General features: G+C 34.4%; 1 protein-coding gene across 1 annotated transcript in view; it reads left to right on the forward strand.

The window, feature by feature from the left end:
- lmx1ba (LIM homeobox transcription factor 1, beta a) overlaps positions 1-8,670 on the forward strand; it is a 53,956-nt gene extending 45,286 nt beyond the window's left edge. Inside the window, exons 3-8 of the mRNA XM_039654941.2 lie at positions 2,945-3,177; positions 3,253-3,428; positions 4,402-4,479; positions 5,783-5,849; positions 5,929-6,093; positions 7,830-8,670. Of these exons, the coding sequence (XP_039510875.1) occupies positions 2,945-3,177; positions 3,253-3,428; positions 4,402-4,479; positions 5,783-5,849; positions 5,929-6,093; positions 7,830-7,987 (877 nt within the window). The 3' untranslated portion in view covers positions 7,988-8,670. The remainder of the gene's footprint in view (positions 1-2,944; positions 3,178-3,252; positions 3,429-4,401; positions 4,480-5,782; positions 5,850-5,928; positions 6,094-7,829) is intronic.
- Positions 8,671-13,172: the final 4,502 nt, after the last annotated feature.

Consider the following 13,172-nt stretch of genomic DNA (forward strand, 5'->3'; position numbering starts at 1 on the left):
TTCCGAACATTCTGAAACTTTTAAATGTTCTGAACATTCTGAAATTTTGAATTGTTTTGAACATTCTGAAACTTTTAAATGTTCCAAAAATTCTGAAACCTTTAAATGTTCTGAACATTCTGAAACTTTTGAATGTTTTGAACTTTCTGAAACTTTTAAATGTTCCGAACATTCTGAAACTTTTAAATGTTCTGAACATTCTGAAATTTTGAATTGTTTTGAACATTCTGAAACTTTTAAATGTTCCGAAAATTCTGAAACCTTTAAATGTTGTGAACATTCTGAAACTTTTAAATGTTCTGAGCATTCTGAAAATTTTAAATGTTCTGAACTTTCTGAATGTTGCGAACATTCTGAATGTTCTACTTTTAAATGTTCGGAACTTTCTGAAACTTTTGAATGTTGCGAACATTCTGAAACTTTTTAATGTTTTGAACTTTCTGAAACTTTTAAATGTTCCGAACATTCTGAAACTTTTTAATGTTTTGAACTTTCTGAAACTTTTTAATTTTTTGAACTTTCTGAAACTTTTAAATGTTCCGAACATTCTGAAACTTTTAAATGTTCTGAACATTCTGAAACTTTTTAATGTATTGAACTTTCTGAAACTTTTAAATGTTCCGAACATTCTGAAACTTTTTAATGTTTTGAACTTTCTGAAACTTTTAAATGTTCTGAACATTCTGAAACTTTTAAATGTTCTGAACATTCTGAAACTTTTAAATGTTTTGAACTTTCTGAAACTTTTAAATGTTCCGAACATTCTGAAACTTTTAAATGTTCCAAAAATTCTGAAACCTTTAAATGTTCTGAACATTCTGAAACTTTTGAATGTTTTGAACTTTCTGAAACTTTTAAATGTTCCGAACATTCTGAAACTTTTAAATGTTCTGAACATTCTGAAATTTTGAATTGTTTTGAACATTCTGAAACTTTTAAATGTTCCGAAAATTCTGAAACCTTTAAATGTTCCGAAAATTCTGAAACCTTTAAATGTTCTGAACATTCTGAAACTTTTAAATGTTCTGAGCATTCTGAAAATTTTAAATGTTCTGAACTTTCTGAATGTTGCGAACATTCTGAATGTTCTACTTTTAAATGTTCGGAACTTTCTGAAACTTTTAAATGTTCCGAACATTCTGAAACCTTTAAATGTTCAGAACATTCGAAACTTTTAAATGTTCCAAAAATTCTTAAATTTTTAAATGTTCAGAACATTCGAAACTTTTAAATGTTCCAAAAATTCTGAAACTTTTAAATGTTCCGAACATTCTGAAAACTTTTGAATGTTCCGAACATTCTTAAACTTTTTATGAACTAAATTATGAACGATGTATAAATAACATTTTAAGAACATTATTTAAGAGCAGATAGCACTGAACGAAGGTTCTGTTAACGTTCCTTGAAGAGTCGCACTGATGCAAGTGTCACTCATGGCTGTTCTGACAAAGACTCGGGACAAAGCCGGCGCTGTGGTCCTGTCAACAAAAGACAGAGAAAAGGACAGGATTAGTTCTCAAGAACAATAGAAGAAAGGGGGATCTCCAGAAGGATCATGGGAATTACAGACACCAGCATAATGGGAAGTGACAGACAGAGGAAGAAGAGAAACATGTGCGATTATTAAACATTAGCAGAAGATGGAGAAAGAAAGGGTTTGGGGGAGAACATTGAACACCTTGTACTTTGTAGAAAAGGGTATTGCTGAAAGTTCAATGGCTCAATTACATGCATAATCATGTGAGACATATGTCAAACAATAAGCTAAAGGAAATGTGTTTGTTGAGATCTTTGATAGCAGTTTTTGGGATGTTGGCGAGTTTGAGATGCCTGTGAGAAACAGTCGAGATATTAAAGAGATCTTCTCATCTGTGGTTTTCCTTCCTGTGGGTCCTTCTCTGAATATTGACTCCTCTGTAAAACTCTTTTGTGCCGTCTCACCTCATGCTACCATCATATCTCGAGGCTTATTAAAAATCTCTTTCAAAGTCATAATCACGAGTGCGGCGGCACCGCTGGGGCGTCCGGTGTCAGTCACGCATTGATCTGTGCGCTTGTGATATTTCTGGATGAACTTTATTGGAGTGGGAGAAGACGCCGCTCTGAGGGAAGATCTGCTTAATGCGCCAGAATTATTGAGCTTTGTGGTGGATTTCACATCAGGGTGTTTGAGTGTTAACCAAAGAAATGCTTTGCTGTTTCACATTGTACTTTAAATAATTAAGACCAGAGATCCTGCTGTGTAGCCTACAATATGTCATGTTCAAATCCGGTGATATAAATCTGCAAACTCTGCCATTCAAAAGTTTGGGGTCAGTAAGATGAATGAAGTCTCTTCTGCTCACCAAGACTGCATTTAATTTATAATAAATATAGTAAAATTGCGAAATATTATTGCTATTTAAAAGAACTGTTTTCTATTTGAATATATTGTAAAATGTAATTTATTCCTGTGATCAAAGCTGCATTTTCAGCATCATTACTCCAGTCGTCAGTGTCACATGACCCTTCAGAAATCACTCGAATATGAGGATTTGGTGCTCAAGAAATATTTGAAATGTTGTGATATTTTTATAGAAACCACAATATTTTTTTCTAGTATTCTTTGATGAATTGAAAGTTTGAAAGAACAGCATTTATTTGAAATCTCTTGAAACATCATAAATGTCTTTACTGTCACCTTTAATAAATGCAGTGCATCCTTGCTTTTATAAAAGTAGTCATTTCTATAAAAAAGAGAAAACTTACTCGCAGCTTTTAAACATTTAAAATAACAACAAGTGCAATGCATTTATTTTGATTTATGGAAAATTAACTATTATACTAATAATATGTATTTTAACAAAATAATATGAAAACACACACTTTATTTCCACAGAAAAGCGTGCACTAATAAATGAATGTGACCATGAACGTGTTTTAATTAGTTGCTTCTCCTCGTCAGGTTGTTCGCGACCAAATGCAGCGGCTGTCTGGAGAAGATCGCTCCCACTGAGTTCGTGATGCGCGCACTGGAGAGTGTGTATCATCTGAACTGCTTCTGCTGCTGTGTGTGTGAGCGGCAGCTGTGTAAAGGAGACGAGTTCGTCCTGAAGGAGGGACAGCTGCTGTGTAAGAGCGACTACGAGAGAGAGAAGGACTTGCTGCGCTCCGTCAGCCCGGAGATGTCCGACTCCGGTGAGAACACAACTCTAGCCTCTCCTCTCGTCTGCTCTGCGAAGAAAGGTGATGTTAAAGTGTGTGTTTCTGCAGATAAAAGTGAGGATGAAGATGTGGATGTGAAGCAGGAGAAAGGAGCAGGACAGGGTAAAGGCAGCGATGATGGCAAAGACCCGCGCAGACCCAAAAGACCTCGCACGATCCTCACCACACAGCAGCGGCGCGCTTTCAAGGCCTCCTTCGAGGTCTCCTCCAAACCATGCAGAAAGGTGAGACCTTCATAATAAACCCCAAACAAATCTTAAAGGAGGAGTTCACTTTAAAAAAAACTTTAGCTGATAATTTACTCACCCCCATGTCATCCAAGATGTCCATGTCTTTCTTTCTTCAGTCGAAAAGAAATTAAGGTTTTTGACGAAAACATTCCAGGATTTTTCTCCATATAATGGACTTCAATGGGGTCCAAACGGTTCAAGGTCCAAATGAGAGTTTCAGTGCAGCTTCAAAGGGCTTTAAACGACACCAGATGATGAATAAGGGTCTTATCAAGCGAAACGAACGATCATTTCAAAAATAAATAAAAAAGTTTAAGTTTAAGTGGGTTTGTGACTCTCCTGTTTGAACTGAACGAATCTTTTTTCAAGTCATTTAATTCGTTGAATGAACCAAATGACTCGAAAAAAGATTAGTTCATTTTGATGAACGAGTTTGAACACGAACGTTATCTTCATTATTTTCTGAAGCTGCTTTGAAACAATCTATATTATAAAAAGCGCTATATGCTTGACTTGACTATTGCACAATGCATATTAATAGTCACCTTTGGATAAAAGTGTCTGCTAAATGAATAATGTAAATATTTCATATACAAATGGCTGGCGCTGAGGGATCAGACTTCACGCTGCTGGTCTTCGTACACTAAAACAACTGTCCTGACGATGACAATTTATTTGAATAGCACAATTTAAAACCACAGCTGTTGACCAATGTGCTTTCCACAATGTAATTAAGTTCATTTAAAGAATTACCAACACATGAGATGGAATGACAGCACATAAAATCACAACATTAAAACTTAAAAATCACATAAGATCACATCATTTACAACACAAATAGACAGTGATCCAAACAATTCCCACTCACAAATAATTACAAAGAAACTGCAAGGAACACATTGAGTCTTGTAAAACCTTCTCCAAAATCCAAAACGAGACTGATGTTCATTGCTGGTGTGTGTTTCAGGTCCGAGAGACTCTGGCGGCTGAGACCGGTCTGAGCGTTCGAGTCGTCCAGGTGTGGTTTCAGAACCAAAGGGCAAAGGTGAGATCTGAACCCAGCCTAGGTCAACCGTCAGCGCTGCTCGATCTGCTCATGGGCAACCAGATAACATCAGCCGTGTGTGAGGAACAGTTAACAGGCAGCGCTAGATTATCATGTAGGAAGACCCAACGTACTGTATACTGTGAACAATACACTCTAAAAAATGCTGGGTTGTTTTAACCCAATTTTGGGTAAAATATGGACAAACCCAGCCATTGGGTAAAAAATGTAATTTAAAAATGGAACCCAATGGCTGGGTTTGTCCATATTTTACCCAAAATTGGGTTAAAACAACCCAGCATTTTTTAGAGTGTAATATTATAAATATGACGCATATTTTTACTCACTTTAATACTGTTCTACAGATGTATTATTAATTCATTCATTTAATAATTTATTTATTTTACTTTATTTAAATATTATCTTTTATTATTTATTTTTACATTTGTTACACTTTGAGTTGGATCAAACTAACTGGAAATAAAATAAATAAACTAAAACCGAAATAAAATGTATTAAACCTATTATAATTGAATATACGTTAATTATTATTTACGTATATACCTATGTATTTAAATATATATAAATATGAATGACATAAGCACATAAAATTAATCACTAAAAATGAAAACATTTTATTTTGATTATTTTATTAAAATAAAAAAAAGTGTATAAATAAATATGAATAAAAACCTGCTTTGTTTATTTAAATCTTTTTTAATTAAATAATTTTATAATTTTTATTTTAATCAAAATATGTATTTATTATTTTCTTTCATTATTTATTTATTATTAAAAAAATACACTTCAGTTTAAGTTTAATCCCTCAAATTACTAACCGAAAATAAACTTAATAAACTAAAATTAAAATTAAAAATGACTTAAACCTTAATTTATATTGTTTTTAAATTATGTGAAAATGGAAAAAAATAATAGCTACTTTCAAAATATTAATAAGCTTGCTATATTACTGTACTGTAAATGAGATGTATTATTTATTTAATGCTTTAATCGAATTATTTATCTATTAGTGAATTGATTAATTTATTGAATTTATCTTATCTTTTATTATTTATTTATTCTTAAATTTGTCACATTTTAGTTTAAGTCAAATCGCTAAAATTACTAACAGGAAATATAATAAATAAAAAACTAAATATTAATATTAAATAAAGAACTAATAAAAAAAATGACAGAAGCTGAAAACTGAAAATGTAAAAATAACAGGTCATTCAAAATACTTAAATAACACTGCCTAAGTAAATCTTCAATAGAGTTGATTGAGTATTTGTATGTTCTTCAGATGAAGAAGTTAGCGCGCCGACAACAGCAGCAACAAGAGCAGCAAAACTCACAGAGAATCGGACAAGGTACACACACACACACGCTTTCACAACACATGCTGTTCTCCAGCAGGGTTCACATCAGTAACTCAACTCATGTCTGCAGATGTGATCTCAAGCCGAATGGAGAATCTGATGAACTCGTATACGCCGCTGGCTCCGCCTCCACAGCACCAGTTAGTGTCCATGGAGGCCAACGGATACAGCACAGACCCGTTCCAGCAAGGGCTCACTCCTCCACAGATGCCCGGAGATCACATGAACCCATACGGTGAGCAGCCCACACGTCACCCGTCTCCGAAAGCAAAACACGCGTCCCGTTGCTCCTCTTCGGAGCGATTTTGACCAGAAGCGGCCGCCAGTGCCACGTATGGGCCCAATAAAAATAAATGTGCCATTAAACTGTCTTCACCCTTATGTAACAGTGTCAATTAGTTTTTGAAAAGCCTATAAAATTACATGCAGCCCTCCTGAGAAAGCGAGCGTGAATCAGACGCGCTCCATCACATATTGATACGTGCGTTTTCTCCCGCTGCGAGCTGACGCAAACGAGCCGTTTATACGATCTTTATATAACGTTTTATAGCCAATTAAAGCGGTCGAGAGTCTCAGTTCTACTCTTGTGTAATCATATTTCTATGGCTTATGGTAAACCGTGTCCATGAGGACCACAAGCTTCTGTTCAATGACTTCACCATATTTGTTTGTTAGCGGTAGCCTACTTGCCGAAACTTTTACTATTAGAGATCGATTGATAATGCATTTTTACAGCCAATGACAATTATATTTAAGGTTAAATAGTTAAAAACTGATATCCCGAATCGATCTTTAATAGTGTATAATTAATAATTGAATAACTATGAAATATATATTTGCACACACACATACACATACATACATACATACATCATACATATATATATATATTAGGGCTGTCAAACAATTAATCGCATCCAAAATAAAAGTTTGTGTTTACATAATATATGTGGGTGTACTGTGTATAATTATTTTATATATATAAATACACACACATGCTTGTATATATTTAAGAAATATTTTCATGTATATACTGTATATAGATTTATATATAATTTATATTATTTGTAAATATAAATATTTTATATATAAATAATATTTTTTCCTAAATATACATGCATGTGTGTGTATTTATATATATATATATATATATATATATATATATATAAAATAATTATACACAGTGCACCCACATATATTATGTAAACACAAACTTTTATTTTGCCCTAATATATTTAAATACGCTTTTATACTAGTTAAATAATCGTTTTGATAGCACTATTTTTAATATATCATGAATATTATTATTAGTGTCATTATATATATATATATATATATATATATATATATATATTTGTTTTTTTTCTAAGAAGTGAAATAGTGATATAACCTGTGAAGATCCACCAATTTGTGTTATTTACCAGTTGAAATTATAATAAGGAACTGATAACGAAGACTGGTGAGGAAATATTGGTAAAACAAATTACATCTATCTCTGATCCCTATTATGAGTATATTTTTATAATTTCATCATGTACACCAATAAAGGTTTGGGGTCAGTAAGATTTTTTTTTTTTTTTTTGGATGCTTAGGATTTAGTAAAAAAAAATCTATTTAAAAAAAATGCTGTTCTATTAAACTTTCTATTAGTCAAATAACCCTGGAAAAAAATATGGTTCTTCACTAAAATAATAAGCAGCAATAACTGTTTCAACATTACAATAACGTTTGAGCATCAAGTGATTTCTGAAGGATCATGTGACACTGAAGACTGGAGGAATGATGCTGAAAATACAGCTTTGATCACAGGAATAAATTACGTTTCACAATATATTACAATAGAAAAAGTTATTTTTCTATTGTAATAATATTTCTCATTTTTTACCGTATTTTTGATCAATTAAATGCAGCGTGGTTGAGCAGAAGTTATCTATCATGCTAATCGACCTAATGCAGTCTGCTCTTCTGTAGGAAACGACTCGATTTTCCACGACATCGACAGTGACACGTCTCTGACCAGCCTGAGCGACTGCTTTCTGGCCGCGTCAGACGCCGGCTCCCTTCAGACCCGCGTGGGAAACCCCATCGACCGCCTGTACTCCATGCAGAGCTCATACTTCGCCTCCTGAAACCACACTGAGACCAAACACACACACACACACACACACACTCCAGTCTCACGTACACCAACAAACCTTCGCTGTACTGTCAACTCCAAGACCAGGAAACACAACGAAACGGCTCACACTACAGAAGAAACCTGATCTTGGTTTTGTTGGAGACACGCTGAGGAGGTCATGCTTGAGCTGGCCAAGCACTGAAGGATGAGACACGAAGGCTTTGTTGAAAAACAAAATCAAAAACCAAATATTTTCAGAGGAGCTACAGGACATGGACAGCAGGATACTGAACAAAACTTGCTTACACCATAAATAGACCAACGCAACAAGTGGGAGACGCTTTACATTGCAATCGTGTTCAAACATTCGGACGCGAGAGAATATGGATCTCAAATGTTTTGGAAAAACTGGAGCCGAAACCGCTGTGTGTTGATGAAGACGACTAGATATTTATTACGTACACGTGCCAAGTAAACCTGCAGAGCTTTATTTAAAACAAATTGTGTTAGAGTAAGTACCATAAACCTCTTTATGTAGTATTACTGTCGATGTTTAAAGATGTATATGTTTATTTCGCTGTGCTATTTATTTGTCATTTGCATCCTTTGGACATTGTAGAGGATGCATTTTTTGCTCAAACCTGCTAAAATTACCAAAGTTTGTTGGTACTAAAAAATAAATAGATAAATAAACGTATCTTCTTTTTCTTTTAAAATATTGGACGTTTCGCACGTCGTTTTGAGGAAAAATGAACAGAGCGCGAAATGAAAGCGTCTTTATGTTTGCATTAAGGGGTTTTATATTGATTTATGGGTTCTTGACTCAATTTTAAAGAAGTTTTTATGACAAAAAGGTTCTAGAAATGTCTTTGCATAATACTCGTATTTTACAGGTTACATTTTTCAAGTATTTGGATAAAGCAATCACACAATTTTTTTTTTCTTTCTCAGAATTGCATTATATGAGTGAGAATTGTGTGATTGCATGTTATAAAAGTATAATTGTGAGTTATAAAATCAAAATTGCATGATCTAAAGATGCCCCTAAAAGCATGAATGAAGCGCCTGGCCTGACAGAACCATTTAAAGTATATCTCTCTGTCTGATTAACGTACAACATCAAAACTTCAGGTTTACACGTCTCTGACTTCAGTGAACGACACTGCTGAACTTTGACCCCTGAGAGCCCCCGTGTGGCCTTCAGCGCCACGCTCGTCATCTTCACTGCATGTCAAACCTTTACGAGGCTCTCATGCAGATCAACAATTTAACTAAAATTAACAACAAATGATCATAATTTAGTGTTATATGAAACTAACTGTGATCTCTCCGAATATTTGACACTGATTCTTGATTATTTTATTTATTCATTTATTTAACCCTTGTGCTGCATTAGATTTTTAACACCGTTGAGTGCATTAAGGACCAAAAATGGCCACATATTAAACATTGCCTAAAATATTATATATTATTATTATTTTCCACTTTTAGCAAGTTAAATCTTTTAACCAGCATCCGTCCTCATCATAACTACCAAAAATGTATTCAATTTCAGGATTTTAACCCTTTAATTACCAGTTTTGTTTGCGAAACCATCGATTTGTATAAGAGGAAAAAACACAAAATTTTCAATAAACTAAATGCAAAGAGAAAACTTTAGATTTGGATTATCACAGTCCCACTTTGCAAAAAATCCCACTTAGCGCGTTAGAGACCAAAAATGGCCACCTATTAAACATTGCCTATTGCCTAAAATAAGGTGCATTTCCAGCCATAGGGAATAAATATGTAGTGACGTCATCTGGTGGAATACACTATATAATGCAAATATAATGCTTTTGCTTCAAAATGAAAGGATGTTTGTGCAAAAATCATGTTTCATGTATTACTGACAGCCTCAGATTTAAACAACGTTTTAATGGGTTTCAATGGGCCATTTTTGGTCTTTATGGTGCTGAGTGTTACTATTTGATCTACACAGTGTGTGTTATACATATTTTGCAAAACGGGATCACATTTTTTACATGTATCCAAAAAGTCACAATTTTGCCAAATTTCATACCATTTGCATTAAAACAGCCAAAATGGTCAAAGAAATTAAACTGCAAAAGACCAAAAATGTCCCTAATGCAGCATAAGGGTTAATAGGATGATGCATGTTAATAAATACAAGCATAAAAATGTAAACATGTGTTTACATAAATGTTTACATAAATGTTTGTGCAAGATTAATTATTTAAGTATGCCAGATGCAAAAAAAAAAAATGTGTAAGGTCAAATATTAATTATAAATATTGATCAAGAAAGAATTGAGAATAACGGTTTTATGTTGTGGATATAACAGAAAACAATGCAACTATTTGGTTATTGATGGATGTTTATAAACTGCATCTGATCTTGACCTAAAACACAAAAGTTTGCCTTTATTGCACGAGTTACTCATAACTCACTTAACAAGCCGTTTCCGTGGAGCTTAATTTGGCAAATATTACAGTTCCTATTTCCATATGACAGTGACGCACAACTTTGATCTTTTTGTGTAATTATTGTAAATTATATAAGGCAATATTTACCCTTCAACCAGCCAATATGTCCCTCAGTTATTCTGTCTCAGCATGACGGGGATAACCCAATTAGTCATGCTTGGTTTAAGGCAAACAAGCATGATATTGTCTAATGAACTATCATTTACAGACAAAGAGTGTACACATTCACGCCGAGCTTTACATGCATTCAGCTGGAAATTACAGTACAAGACAGATGTCAAAGAGTTTCCACTTCAGCGAACACAACAACAGGTCATACGCAGGCCAGACTGGGATTTGTGAATGTCAGATTCTTGATTTAGGCGAGGTTTCATTGTCATATCATCCCGTTTTTTTGTGGATATGTATTTTTCATTCAAACAAAAACATGTTTTCATTAATCTTGAAACTTGAAGACCAATTGCCACGCTGAGGAATTTAATTAAATAATACATTGAATTTCGTTTAGTTTTTAACCAAATCCTACTGTAAACAGCAGAACACGTGAGAAATAAGACGTCTTTTTAAAAAAAGCTCAATGCTGGTTGCAATTCTACGGAGGCGTATTGCATTCACTTGAAGAAAAAAAAATCTACTCTGTTTTTCTGAATTAATGAGTTAGTTTTTCTTGAGAAAAAAGTTTTTGCTCTGTTTTTCTGAATTAATGAGTTATTTTTCATGAGAAAATTTATTTTTTGCTGTTTTTCTGAATTAATGAGTTAGTTTTTCTTGAGAAAAAAAGTTTTTGCTCTGTTTTTCTGAATTAATGAGTTATTTTTTATGAGAAAATTTATTTTTTGCTGTTTTTCTGAATTAACTCATTAATTCAGAAAAACAGAGCAAAAAAAAAAAATTCCATTAAAAATTAACTCATTAATTCAGAAAAACAGAGCAAAAATTTTTTTCTCATGAAAAATTAACTCGTTAATTCAGAAAAACAGAGCAAAAAAATTTTTTCTCATGAAAAATTAACTCGTTAATTCAGAAAAACAGAGCAAAAAATTTTTTTTCTCATGAAAAATTAACTCATTAATTCAGAAAAACAGAGCAAATTTTTTTTTCTCATGAAAAATTAACTCGTTAATTCAGAAAAACAGAGTAGATTTTTTTTCTTCAAGTGAATGCAATACGCCTCCGTACAATTCACTGCCATTATATGGACAAGCACAAGCAGGACAGTTTTTTTTTTTTTTTTAATTGTCCTTTTGTGGTTCATAAGGGCTTACGGCATTACAACAACACCAGGGTGAGTAAATAATACCTTAATTTTCATTTTAGGGTGAACTATTCCTTTAAGGTAAGAGACTACAGGCAAAACTTGCTTCTATTTCAAGGGAACTCGCGCTGCGTCGAGTGTGATGACGTCTTGAAACACCTGTAAAATCAGTCCAGTGGTGTGGCAGAACGTCAGAGGTGCTCGCTTCTGTGTGAAACTGACGTGTGTGCACCGCTGTCCACGCTATTTCTCTGCTCTCAACTGATAGGTCCAGTGCCTTCTTTGGTTTGGAAGCACGCGCTGCGGTTCCTTACACCCCGATTGAGGCACTGACGCTGCAACTATCTACTGTACGTTAGTGACTACGTTTACATGCAGCCAATTTTCGGGTTATGGTCGGGTTAAGGTCACTATTCGGGTTTCTGAAACATTAGGTATAATCCGTTTACATGTGTGAGCAGAGAGTTTCTCCTGTATCCACAAGTTTCCTACGCCCCATGAGGCCTTGCGTCAAAAGTGGGCACGTCTTCCGGTTCGAAGTAAACAGCGCGACTTGACATGCTTGACGCTCGTTCATTCAACAGTTGACAGTCATTCAAGTTATAGCGATCCAAACTAGCTAACGATGTGGGAACACAACCATTCAAAAATAAGTCAAACCACGAACGTCGTGCTGAGTGATCTGAACTGTATGAACGGCGTTCGGGGATCGACTTATCGAGACTATTTCCTAAGATGGCTTCTGTCTGTATACGTGAAGTGAACTGTCTTCATAAAGTATCTTCTTATTAAACGGTCTGTACACTTACAAAGTTCTCAATGCTTCGTTTTGCGTGTATGGAGCCTCATTATGTTACTGCGTTAGTGTGGGGCTATTTTGAGCCTTGTTAGTGGTATAAACTAGCGATTTCTTTTTACTTTGTCAATGCCCCCATTACTAGCATTATACGCTAAACAGTTTTTAGAGATAAAACTCTTTACATTCGATTATCATGAAAACAAAACTCAGAGAATGATTGACTATGTACCGATGAAGGTTCATAGTTCTCCTTTAAGATATGTTATGTTATGTTTTAGGTTATGTGGGATTGTAATCGTCTCTGTCTGTATCATTAAGTGCCAAAACCAACCCTTCCCTTATTACTTTTTAAAATCACGTTCTTTTTATATTTTGTCTGATGATTAAATTATCCCCTATGCCGTCCTCTTTACTGTTGCTTAGTGATTTTTGCGCTCGACTCTTAACCGTTTACTTCCGGCTGCCGTCGCCGTTCTATCAGCAGTTGCTTAAAGTCCCTAATATCCTAAAATCTCGATGTAAACGGCAACGCGCGGTTAGCGTCTGGACGTAGCCTACAGACAACCGCAACATGCATTCCGATTCTTCTTCCTATACCCAAAGACAACAGCAGCAGCACGCGGATAATCAATAGTTCGGAGCAGATGGCTATCGC

The sequence above is a fragment of the Pimephales promelas genome, chromosome 4 (genome assembly GCF_988280905.1).
Source record: "Pimephales promelas chromosome 4, fPimPro1.hap1.1, whole genome shotgun sequence".
Lineage (NCBI taxonomy): Eukaryota > Metazoa > Chordata > Actinopteri > Cypriniformes > Leuciscidae > Pimephales > Pimephales promelas.